The following is a 12,481-nucleotide window of genomic DNA, read 5'->3' as shown; positions in this document are numbered from 1 at the left end:
TTGCATGGTTAAAAAGAAGGGCGCCGCCTACGTTGGGCACGACTTCCGCCTCATTTTTACAATTTTATAAGTAGCAGTATAGACGTGCTACTAGATTAAACAATAAATATTTCCTATAAAAAAAACGCCGCAACTTCTGTAGCTTATTCAGTTTTATCAACGTGGTCGAGCCTTGAGTAGGTGACAGCTTAATTAATTACAATCCAGACAAACTCAGCCACAGGAAGAATCTTAGATGACACACACTTTGATACTTCCATTATTCGTTTTATCATTTTATTATTTTAACGTCAATTTTATTTTTAAAATAATATTTAATTCATATACAGTATTATACATATTGCAGTAAATAATTAGGCCTATACTAGAACAATTGATAAGCATAGGGCTATATTTATTGATCTATATGAAAATACAGTTACATATTTATTTATTGAAACAGCTAACTTAAATACGATAACAATATTTACACAGGATAAATTTGGAAGTAGCTGTATACACAAATTGAATAAGCTACAGAAGTTGCGTCGTTTTTTTTATAGGAAATATTTCTTGTTATATATTGTTTTGAAATTAAACGTTTTTTACAGAGTGTGAACGAATTAAGCAGATGTATGAAAATGCATTAGAAAGTAATGTTGCAGAAAAATTAAAAAGGAAAAACAGCGAAACAGATACATCTAATGTGACACCGGCTACAAAATCACAACTACCAGCCACCTCTCTCACAGCAGCACCTGTATCTCAATCTGAGGTAAATACATATTGCAGCGTAGGCCTCTAGAACTACCGGAAGTTAATAATTCCAAATGTCTCCATTGTATTGGTCTGCATATCAGAATCACAGGTTGGGCGGGTTTTTTTCACTGTTTTACCCAATAACGTATAGTGTATAATATTTGTTCAGCATTCACATTTTTTGAGTTATATTATACCATTATGTACTTAAAAGTAAGCTAAGTAAGAGATATTGTTTTATCATTTCAAATGCTAGAGATTATGGCAATACTACATTGAATTGTGCTTCATGTGCGCGCCTAGACAATTAGTGCCAAATTAATTGTCTTAAATACAATTCACAATGGATAATGCTACGGCAAAGCGTTTTGATTACTTTCCCGTTAAGTGCGTGTGTCACTGTTGTAAAAGTGTCGTTTACTTCAAGATACCTCCATGCTTCAAGCGACAATAAGTAAGTTACAATTAAACAATGTAAATTCACAATAAACGTCTGTAAAACGTAGAAGAGTTCAGAAGTCTTGATCGGAGAGAAATTATGAATATCTATGAGAGAGCTGTGGAGAGATTTCAGTACTACAGAATTTCTTACTCAAGGGAAACTGACCACACATGAGGAAATAGATTTTGGTCCTAACAAATTGATGTAGAGAGGTTACATTGTCTGTGTGTCTGGAATTTACATTTGTATTGTCTGAAGTAGAGTGACAGTTAATTTTCACAAATTAATAAGCATTTGAGTACAAAAGATATGAGATTAAGTTCACGTCAGAAGCTAAATAAGAGGGAGAAGATGTAGAGTTTCTAAACGGGCATGATATGGAGCGTGTCACTTCCTCGTTTCTACAAGCTAAAAATACCTCTAGAAGCGAACCTCTGTAGGCCTATGTTCAATTTTTTCTTTCGAATGTGGAAGCAGGTAACTTACTAGTCCATTCTCAATTTAGTCCATTCTCAATTATTGGTAAAACCAATGATTTGTATAAGACTAATCATAACTTGCTGGTTAGCACCGTTTGCAACCCATGAGACGTAAGATTTTAAAGCACTTGAAAAAAATTTACATGATTTATCCATGACAGTGTGCTATCTATTTTGAGACCGAGGTATTTGTGGGCATTTATTGCATTGAGAGGTGGTCATTTAGTTTGTAGGTACGGTTGAGGTATATGCATTACTTTAGTTTTGGATGTGTTAATCTCATGCGATTTGTACTGGACCATTGACCAAGAAAGTCGAGGTCTTCTTAAAATGTTGAAACAAAATGTTGAAACATCTCTACAACTGTTATTAGGTCGATAAATTAAGGCATCGTCTGCAAAGAAAACACATGGTGACTTTTAAAAATGAAAGGTAATTCGTTCACAAAAAGATTGTTTGCCCAGTTCGCCCTGAGGCGATAGTCAGGATGAGAATTAAAAAGTAAAATGTTGACCATTTTTCCAACAATCATAATATACTTACTTTCATTGACTCTTATTTTGAACGTTACCACTAGGACATTGTTTAAATCCACACTAGCCTATATATTACACTTTTACACTGATTGTACTGTAGGCCCTACACATTCCTGTTACATTATGGTCATTTCTATAGAGCATGATAAGGTGCATGACAAACGTTACGTAACCACTACTCATTCGGAGTCGCTCAGCTCAGTCGTACCATGGAGGAAATATATTAATATATTTCCTCCATGGTCGTACCATAGAGAAAATAGTTCTCTATGGTCGTACAGTACATGCGTCTATCTTGGCATTGACACTGTGTGTTTTTAGTATTGTTTTAAAGTATAAACTATCAGACATTCCCATGAACAACAAAACGAATGAAAATTTATTTGGAGTAACTACCGGTATTGTTTTCAGCAACAGTGGCGTATTCAAGATTTAAGAAAGGTGGGAAATTTATGAAAACTACCAATCCATCCACCTCAGCCCACCATGGTTGAGGCTGATGTGAAGGGGGACTTGGTTTTTTTCAACCTCTGAGGACCCCCCTCCCTGGATATGCCACTGCAGCAATATCTTCATTGTCTCTATCTCTCTTTATCGGGCACATCCGGTTAATGGTGGGCAAGTTATAACTTTTTTATGTCTGTTCTCCACAAATCTCTGTTGAGGAATGTACTGCCGCTGTGTGTTTAGATCCTTTTGTAATTGCGCTCTATGTATGTAGTCGGGGCCGTCCTTACTTCCTTTTCCCATGGATTGGTTCCCAAAAGAGAACCCTTTAAATAACTTCATTTCTACTTTTGTAGCAATGTCATGGCCAGCAAATGCTTACCTTCGTGTCCTCAAGGTTCTTGATACAGGGAGAATATCTCCATACAGGTCTTTATTTGTAATATGTTGTTTATCATTGATATTCAAGGCGTGTCAGAGTAATCTTGTACAACAACCACCAAGTCCTCTCTCTCAAGGATATGTTCGTTTATCTTTTTATAGAAATTCCGTAATAAGTAATATCTGTTTTAAAACCCTAGGTCACCTGAGTTTAGAGGATTCCCCCATGCAGTGGCGGATTCAAAAGGGGAATCCAGTCTGTCCGGGCCCTCGTAAATATTTCGAAATTATTTTTAAAGAATGGAGAAAAAAACTAAAAATTATATTAAAATGCTGTGGCGACGTAATCCTTATTTCTTATGTGTCTATCTGAAGGTCCCTCTCTGGGCACCCCCTATTTCGAATTTTTAGATCCGCCACTGCAAGGGCCACCCTATCTGAGCGAAGGTCAGGGAAAATCATGGATCCGCACCTGCCTAGAACACTGCACTGAGGTACTCCAGGCATTTTCTCAGAAGATGCTCCACAAGTGCTGGCCAGTATAAATTAGTCTCTGTTGTCTTTTGTCAGTAGAGTTTGATAAGAAGCCTTCGATTACGTTTACTTTGATTGATACACATGTAATTTCAAAATCACTATCCAATGATATACTATACGTGTAGGGTATAGATATGTAAGTGTATACATACTCCACCACCCTCGAATGGCATCTTTCCTGAATATTACAAAGTTTTCTAGTAGATGAGTAAATCATTATTTGTAAGCCAAGTCACAGTCTCATTACGAGTTGGATAGTAGAGAGCTGTTATATTTTTTAGCCCTCAATACTCTAGTATCAGTATGGGGCTTGGGAGTGGTAAAGCTATTATAAGAGAATAAGGGGTTTACATCTCCCTGCTATAACAAAGTTTAACATCTTTTTCATATTAATATAAATCAAAGACTATTAAGTAACATAGTTATAAACATGCAATATTTTTTTTAAATTTTTGTATACACAGCACGTCATGACGTCGAAACCAACTGGAGCAAAAGGAGGTAGGACTAATTGCTATTAGACATTATTTTAGCTGGACATTTATTTATGTTTTACGTGTTTCCTTATTTTATTCATTATGATTACAAGCCATAATTGTCACGATCACAAAAAGGGTAAAGATAAATAAACTTTAGTATACGTAAATATAACCTTTACACAATTTCGAAGAAAAGATTCCATTCGACAACAATTTCAGTAAGAAGGATGCACATATATTTAACCTAGGGGAAAGACCTGTAATATCGTACACGTTTGATCTATTATACAAACAGATACTATATTATAATTATAATAATAATTATTATTAGAGTATTATTAACATCGTCATCATCGCAATCATCATCATTATTGTTTTAAATTATTAACGTTATTATTGTTGTTTAGGTTGTCATTTACCGTCATCATCATCTACTGGTCAAAATGCATTATTACCATCTTGCATCAATATAGTCAGTAATAATAAATATTCCTATAATTGTACAGTATTTCGCCAATCAGTATTTGACTTCAAATTGCATTTCATTTTGTTTTTATATATAGTATTATTATAATCTAACATTAAATATTCTGTAATAATAAATCATAGGGCCTATTAATTATTTATTAATCGATTTGGTTGCAATGCTTGATTATTATTTAAAAGCTATTTTTTTTATCACATTATTATTATTATTATTATTATTATTATTATTATTATTATTATTATTATTACTATTATTATTATTATTATTATTATTATTATTATTATTATTATTATTATTATTATTATTATTATTATTATTATTATTATTATTATTATTATTATCGCTCAAAAGGAAACGAAACAGGCACAGGGATTACAGGGACTACCATTAGCCCAAGACAAGTATTCACATCGGAAATACAAACAAAAATTTTGAAGAGAATGACTAGGAAGACCTCAGGGACGGTTAGAAACGACGATATCACTTACATTTGGGACTTCGCTGGCCAGCAACTGTATTACATAACCCATCGAGTAAGTATATAAAGCCAAAATATTATTCGAAGGTTTGCATGGCGAAGTAATAATATAATATATTAATGCTTGCGGTACACCACGTAGATAGTTCTGAAAAGAACTGTTGTTTGAAAATGTCTCGAGTACGCTTCGATTGAGTTGCTTCAATCGTCTGCAGATATTACTCTCATGAAAACGATTGAAGCAACTCAATCGAAACGTCGAGATATTCTCGAGACATTCTCACCAACAAAAGTTCTTTTCAGAACTATCTACGTGGTGTACCGAAAGCATTAGTACCGTATGTATTATATAAAGCAATTTAAAGTCAGAAATATCTTCTTTTTTTTCATTAATCAAAATAATAATTATGGAATATCCTTTATTAATTGCAAAGCTTACACTTAAATTCATCTCTTTGAAAATTAATTACGGTAACATTTTTATATTAAATTTTCACTTTTTCGTCCAGATATTTCTAACGAGCGAGGCTGTGTATTTGATTTTGTTTAATTTAATGGAAAGTATGCATGCCAAAGGGAAGTGTAGAGTCTCCAGAATGGTAAATTTATATTTTCTCATTTGTAATTAATTATGTTACGCTTCTCGCTTTATGAAAATAAACTTTTAAATTAATAGACTGTTTAAAAGACGGGCACTCACTGCGCCCAATGATCGTCGGTCGACGCGATACTATGGAGAAACGCAACACGACGACGCGTGCGCAACGGGTCGTTTTTAATGACGATCCATTCAGACTGCCACCGAGAATCAGCAGACAGGTGGTCTGGCACATACAGGAACGGAGTTGGATTCGTCGGGCCGTACGACGCAGTGAGTGCCCGGCTTTAGTCATACTGACATCGTAGGAGCGGTTTGGCGCACCGGTTGTGCTTCTGCTTCTCAACCTTGAGGTTTGAGGTTCAATTTCTCGCTGTGTATTTGCTTGTATCCTTTACCTACGGTTGTCTCCACCCGCCAGGAGTACAAAGAGGTATCTGGTAGGTTCAAGAACAAAATTACAGCTGCAATATTATGGAATTCTCTCCAGGTACCTTAGTATATGTTCCAAATGTGCTTGATACAATGACCAGGGTTAATAATGTTAAGTGCATAGAGGTCTCTACAATGCGATACATACGTCGATTATTCAATTATTATTATTATTATTGTTGTTATTATTTTTATTATTATTATTATTATTATTATTATTATTATTATTATTATTATTATTATTATTATTGTTATCGTTATTATTATTATTATTATTATTATTAATATTATTATTATTATTGTTAATATTATTATTATCAATAATAATGAGAGTGCTCAGCTCATTTATAAATAACATAAAATATAATATTGTAATTGCCATATTTCTTCAGGCAAAAGACATGACGTACAATATGACAAATATACAGATCATAAAATATTGGATGAGGTTGATCTTTACCTATGCCGTTCCAGCTGGGTCACAATGGAAGCCTCGACAGAAAGTCAAGAAACCTCAAATTGTGGTGGTTGGCACCCACAGTGAGAGCCTGTTTGGGACCGATGAAGAAAAGAGGAAACGGGTAACATATACCGATGTCCGGTAGCTATGTTATTATAGTCTGCTAAGATTAATGCTGGCCATTATAATAATTGAATCGAATTTCACAGCCGAAATGATTGGTTAAAACTCATTCATCTTTGTTTATATTATGTTTATATTCTCCGTATTTAGATTGAAGACCAGTATAGTATCATATTCGAAGAAATCAGAGACACGCCATATGAATGCCACGTTTCGAGAAAAATGTACGCCATTGACAACAAGTATACATCGCAAAGTGCTGAGGCATTAAAATCACTTAAACAAGATGTTGGTGAATTACTGAAAGCAATGCCCAAAACGATCCCACTTAAGTGGCTTGAATTTCAATATATGCTGCAGGAGATTGGTAAGAAGTCAGTCCACATGCAATATGCTGAGGTAAATGTATTCAGTATATGCCCACTGTAGGCCTACATAGCAATGTTATGAATATTTTTGGCTCCTATTAACAATAATGTCGACACATTTACACAGTTACCCTGCAGAATGATTCTAAGATCGTAGTTCCGCGTTTATCTTGATTACTACAGCAGGCCGATTGCTAAGGTTAGATTTTCTCTGCCGTAATGTACTGGCGAGTCCTCCTCAATGTACATATTATTTTATATTTCATAGGTTTGCAAAGTTGCCACCAAATGCGGGATCTCCATGAAGAATCTCCTATACGCTCTCAAGTACTTACATGATCTTGGAATCATTTTGTACTTTGAGAAGAACGAACTGCTGAGGCATACAGTGATTACAGACCCAAGGAAGTTGATTATCATCTTCAAGAAAATTATCACAGAAGTAAAACATTATGATGAGGATAAGGTTAGATAATTTCTTTTGGATATAGCGTAAAACCTCGCATAGAAGACCAATTGGCTTAAACTCAAGAAGAAGCCCATCTCGAAAAGAAGCTCGCCTATGTAATTCCAAAGAACGGTAATCTCAAAAAGAAGCCCATCTCGAAAAGAATCCCCTCCTTAGTCTGCAAAAGTATATCGAAAATAAGATCATCTCGAAAAGAAGCCCCCCCCCCTCTTTAATTCCAAAGTACGGTAATTTAAAAAAGAAGCCCATCTCGAAAAGAATCCCCTCCTTAGTTTGCAAAAGTATCTCGAAAAGAAGATCATCGCGAAAGGGGCCCATACTTTGACTTTGATTTCATGATTATGATAGCCTGTCAGTATCAATACATTGGTTAAATAAACAAGTAAGCCCAGTCAAAAACATTTATTCTTTTATATTATATGTTAGTATCAATATTATTATCTTGTAGCATTGTAAATCCCTCACGGTTATAATCTAAATGTTTAATCAACGGGATTCCATGCATGAATTTCATCTAAAGAAGCCATTTAATGGGGGACGTGTATCTTTCGGCATGGTTGTCTAGGTTAAAGCTAAATGCGGCTAAATTAGATTGAAAATTGTTAATATAATTTATAGAAGTTACAAATGTAAACAGGTTTAATAAATTAGGCATATTATTTAGTATTTTATACAAACTATGTTATAAATACGTAATGATGGTTATTTGGTTTATTTGTGCCTGCTTTTGTCATTAAGGAAAACAAATTAAATGAGTGTATGCTCTTACAATATTCACATTTACTTCCAGTGGCCTTCAATGATCAAGCTATGGAATAAACTTGATGATGAAGGTGTACTTGAAGAAGAGTTAGCCAGACATCTCTGGAGAAATGAGCTTAGCGAAGATGAAACTTTGTTTGAGGTCTTCTTAGAATTGATGAAGCAATTTGGACTTCTTTGCGAACAAGTTAAGGTATAATTCTACATTAAAATATGTAGTAATAGGCACCTCCCATTAGGCTAAACAATATATTTTAATAGTAGGTTTAAATTGTTCAGGTACAAAAATACTGTTGCAAAGTCAATGGATTTTACAAACATACATGCATTTCAAAAGTTTAATTTGTTCAAAAAAATATACATATATAAAGAGGCCGTGGTATATAAAAGTGTACAAGATGTACGGTATGCATTAGGACATTAAATTTATATTAGAACCATAATTTATATAAAGTGTGTTTTTACATAAATCAGAAACTCTTGACTTGAGGGACACAAATATATAACAATTCTCATTAAGGTTTTAGAGTTTTTGAAGAAAGAGCTGATAGTGTTGACATCTGGAATGAAGCATGCCGGTTATACGTTATGCGTCATGTGCTGGGCAGGCTTTCAAGACATGCACTTCCACAAACTGGAAGACTGCTTGAAGAACGATTTTATCCGATGCGGAGAAAACTTGGTAATTACAAGTAAACTACAGAGGAAGTTTAAAGATCCAACAGGTACGTTATTAAATCAGCAAAAACCATTGAACATAAACAAAATATTAGCTGATTTAATTGGATTAAGTGATTTGTTGGTGTAAGACACGTAATGTTGTTTTTACCAATTTTATTCATCACAGAATCAGCAAGTTCCAGCAATAAAGAAGAAGCACCAGGTTAGCGTTTTATAAATTATTTTCAAGCCGCAGCCGTGCCGTTTTGTACGAACCCTTGATTGCGTACATGCATGTATTTTGGCAAGATACTTCATATCTTACCACGCCGTGGGTACAAGGGCGCAGATCTGTTTTGAAAGGTGGGAGGGGGACACTTCGTGAGACCACCTTAGCCCCACCATGGTTGGGGCTGAGGTGGGAACATTTGAGGAAATAGTATCTCTAGATGGCCTGAAATGACACTCTTATATATTAAAATTCATCATCATGACATCACCATTACGGTATTTATCATGATCTTTTAACAGCGATTTTCGGCAACCAGAGATTTAAGTAATATATGTGATAGACCATATTAAATAAAACTTAAAAACATTGTCTTTGATGTAAGTACTTTACTATACCTACTTCAAAGCTGTGAGTCCACACCCATTTCAGCCCCACCATGATTGGGTTTGAGGTGTGAAAATTTGAGGAAATAGTACCTCTAGATGGCCGGAAATAACACTCTTATGTAGTAAAATTCGTCATCATCACAGCACCATTGTAGTCAAAAAGAAGCACCAACACATTTCTCATTATTATTTTATCAGCGATTTTCGGCAACCATAGAGACCTAATTAATACGTGTGATGTACCATAGAAAATAAAACTTTAAAATATTGTCTTTGATGTATTTACATTACTTTACCTACTTCAAAGACGCGAGTTCACACCCACCTCAGCACTACTATTGGCTGGGTTTGAAGTGTGAAAGTTTGAGGAAACAGTATCTCAAGCTGGCCGGAAATGACACTCTTATAGTAAAAGTCATCATCATAACATCACTATCTATGATTTTCGGCTATCATAGAGATTAATTGATCTCTGTATTGTACCCTGGACAATATAATTTAATTGTCTTTGATGTATTTACTGTACATACTTCGTGTGCCAAAAATCTTATACTTTTTTTCCTACTTCTCAAATTATAACAAAAGCACGCGCACAGTTATGTATAGTAGGTAATTCAGATGTTATTGATACTGTACCGGTATCTTGCTATAATATAATATGTACAGTACTCTACTAGGCTCCAGCACTCTTTCAGTAAAACCTGCGACATTTAGGCCTATGCAGTTAATTTCAAAAACTTTCAGGCATCATCTTTACTTATGGAATTACATTGCGGTCGAATCGTGGGGGAAGGGACAACTCCCTTAAAATATGTGCCTATGGGTGGGTATAGCCACCATGGAAGAATAAGTTTAGACTAAACGTATTCCTCCATGGTATAATTATGTTGGAAGGATGTTTTGGCATTTATATATGCACAATGTACCTTACTGTAGTACGACTAGATATAGTTGCACGTTGTGTTTTTCCAATTTATTCGTAAAATTTTGTAATAGCGTTTCAAGTGCTTTCATGATTTTTCTGTAACTCTTATTACCTGTAGCCTAGGCCTATGTTTATTGTATCACTCTAATTTTCATTCAGATAGACGTCTTGGTTATTTGGAAGAAAGGGATTTGCTTCTAATCAGTAAAAACATAGGAGAGGAATTTAAGCAGCTGGGTGTCAGACTGGGCTTCAGTTGGAAAACGGTGAAGCAAATATGTTATAATCGCAAACAGTTGTTAGAGTGCACAATGGAGATGCTTACCAAATGGAGGAATCGACAGACCTCCGAGACAAATCAAGTGGAGGCAATGGCTAGAGCTTTGAAAGAACAAGGACTCACAAAACTCGCTAATAAGGTCTTCGGCTCACAAACAGCAGAGTGTCAGCCATCCAGTGTAAAGGCATACGAAGATCATGCTAGGGGAAGACCACTTATAAAGGAAAAAGAACACGATGGTCAGTAATTTATTATTAATTCAGAAATGATCAATAAGCCTAATATTTTAGAAGATATGAACGACACTGTGCTTTATTTCAATAGATATCATACTTGTCACGTTTTTGAATATCGAACTATAACACGTTTTATCGTCATTGCGGACAATCCGCATACGCTATAAAACTAAAAGAAAATGTATGCTTTTGGAGTCCGTACTGAGCCCAACAAAATCCGCAATGAAAATATAAATATATATATATTTTTTGTATTTTTCAAAGCTTTTGACTGGTAAGTGGTCAGCACCAGTGACTTTGAAAGTTTATTCTTGAAACTAATATCAGAATTTAGGCTAAAGTTTCTGGAGAAATATTACCATTATTTGTATTTGTGAATACTAATCTACATTAAGTTAGATTCTGATTGTTACTACAAAAAAACTAATATATTTTATAATAAAAGTTGGAGCCGTATTTGATGCTGACCAGGATGATGAAATGCTTTTGGCAGCTTGCCAAGCATTGACTACAAATGAAATGAGTACAGTAGCACTTTCCCTAGACTAACACAATTTATTGAGACACCTGATAAAGCTGACGAAGGCTTTTGTCTCAATAAATTTCGTTAGTCTCTAGAAGGTGCTATTGTACTTATTTCATTTGTAATATATTTTAAATACCCTCTCTCCTACATTACCTATTAACATCTTTACATGCTTATGGAACTTTGAAATAATCACAATATCATTAAAAACAATTAGTAATTACAGAGTAGTCCTCTAAAATAGATTCTTTATATATATTTTAATCTTCAATTTAGACCTATTTAGTACCAATTGTCCGTATTTGTATAGATCTGTGTCACACATACTGAATAGAGACACTAGGTCACATATCTGTTATTATTGCCAACACGAAACATTTTACTCATGTCTACTTTGTTGAACTTATCTGATATTTAAATATATGTGGGATTGTAATAGTTCGGATACCATGACAGTGACAAATTAATGCTTGTTACTGTTCTTTCAGGTCGTTTGGCTGATATTGACATGTTATTTATTGGCGAAAGGCTCGACAAAGATTGGAAAATCTTTGGCATCTATCTGGGTCTGAAACGATCTGAAATCAATCAGATTGAGTCAGATTATTCACCACCGTTGGTGGACGCCAGTCTTGAGATGTTGGTAAAGTGGCGAGAAAAGCAGGAAGATGAAGTAAATCACCTAGTAAAGATGACTGATGCTTTGAACCAACTTGAAAGAAGCGACATCATTGAAGAATTACAAACCTACTACCGTGAAAAGTATCTTAGCGCAGCGTGACAATATCTTAGCGCAGCGTGAAAGGTTTGGTTCCCAACTTTTAGGTCAGGGCTTCAATCCCTCGCTCTGCATTTCGCTTGTGTCCTTGAGCAAGGCACTTTATCTGCATTGCTTCTCTCCACCCAGGAGTATAAATGGGTGCCTGGTGGGGTTGCCTGCTCCTGCGCTGATTACAGCAGCAACACTTAAGCATGTGGATCCAATGACCAGGGACAGAAGCGCTTCGTATCTGCAAAGAA

The 12,481-nt window shown here is 34.9% G+C and overlaps 1 protein-coding gene across 1 annotated transcript in view; it reads left to right on the top strand.

Annotated features, from left to right (window-relative positions):
- The window catches only part of LOC117116201, a gene marked incomplete at its 5' end in the record, with an annotated part of 23,036 nt that extends 10,685 nt beyond the window's left edge, over nucleotides 1-12,351 (top strand). Inside the window, 12 exons of the mRNA XM_033260197.1 lie at nucleotides 591-754; nucleotides 4,025-4,061; nucleotides 4,878-5,059; nucleotides 5,514-5,603; nucleotides 6,427-6,615; nucleotides 6,768-7,016; nucleotides 7,254-7,451; nucleotides 8,245-8,409; nucleotides 8,737-8,941; nucleotides 9,064-9,099; nucleotides 10,579-10,938; nucleotides 11,950-12,351. Coding sequence (XP_033116088.1) covers nucleotides 591-754; nucleotides 4,025-4,061; nucleotides 4,878-5,059; nucleotides 5,514-5,603; nucleotides 6,427-6,615; nucleotides 6,768-7,016; nucleotides 7,254-7,451; nucleotides 8,245-8,409; nucleotides 8,737-8,941; nucleotides 9,064-9,099; nucleotides 10,579-10,938; nucleotides 11,950-12,242 — 2,168 coding nt within the window. The remainder of the gene's footprint in view (nucleotides 1-590; nucleotides 755-4,024; nucleotides 4,062-4,877; nucleotides 5,060-5,513; nucleotides 5,604-6,426; nucleotides 6,616-6,767; nucleotides 7,017-7,253; nucleotides 7,452-8,244; nucleotides 8,410-8,736; nucleotides 8,942-9,063; nucleotides 9,100-10,578; nucleotides 10,939-11,949) is intronic.
- Nucleotides 12,352-12,481: the final 130 nt, after the last annotated feature.

The sequence above is a fragment of the Anneissia japonica genome, unplaced genomic scaffold (genome assembly GCF_011630105.1).
Source record: "Anneissia japonica isolate Jap-2015-1 unplaced genomic scaffold, ASM1163010v1 scaffold288187_len55219_cov183, whole genome shotgun sequence".
NCBI lineage: Eukaryota > Metazoa > Echinodermata > Crinoidea > Comatulida > Comatulidae > Anneissia > Anneissia japonica.
The sequence above is the reverse complement of the archived record's forward strand: the minus strand, read 5'-3'. Positions and strand labels throughout refer to the sequence as shown.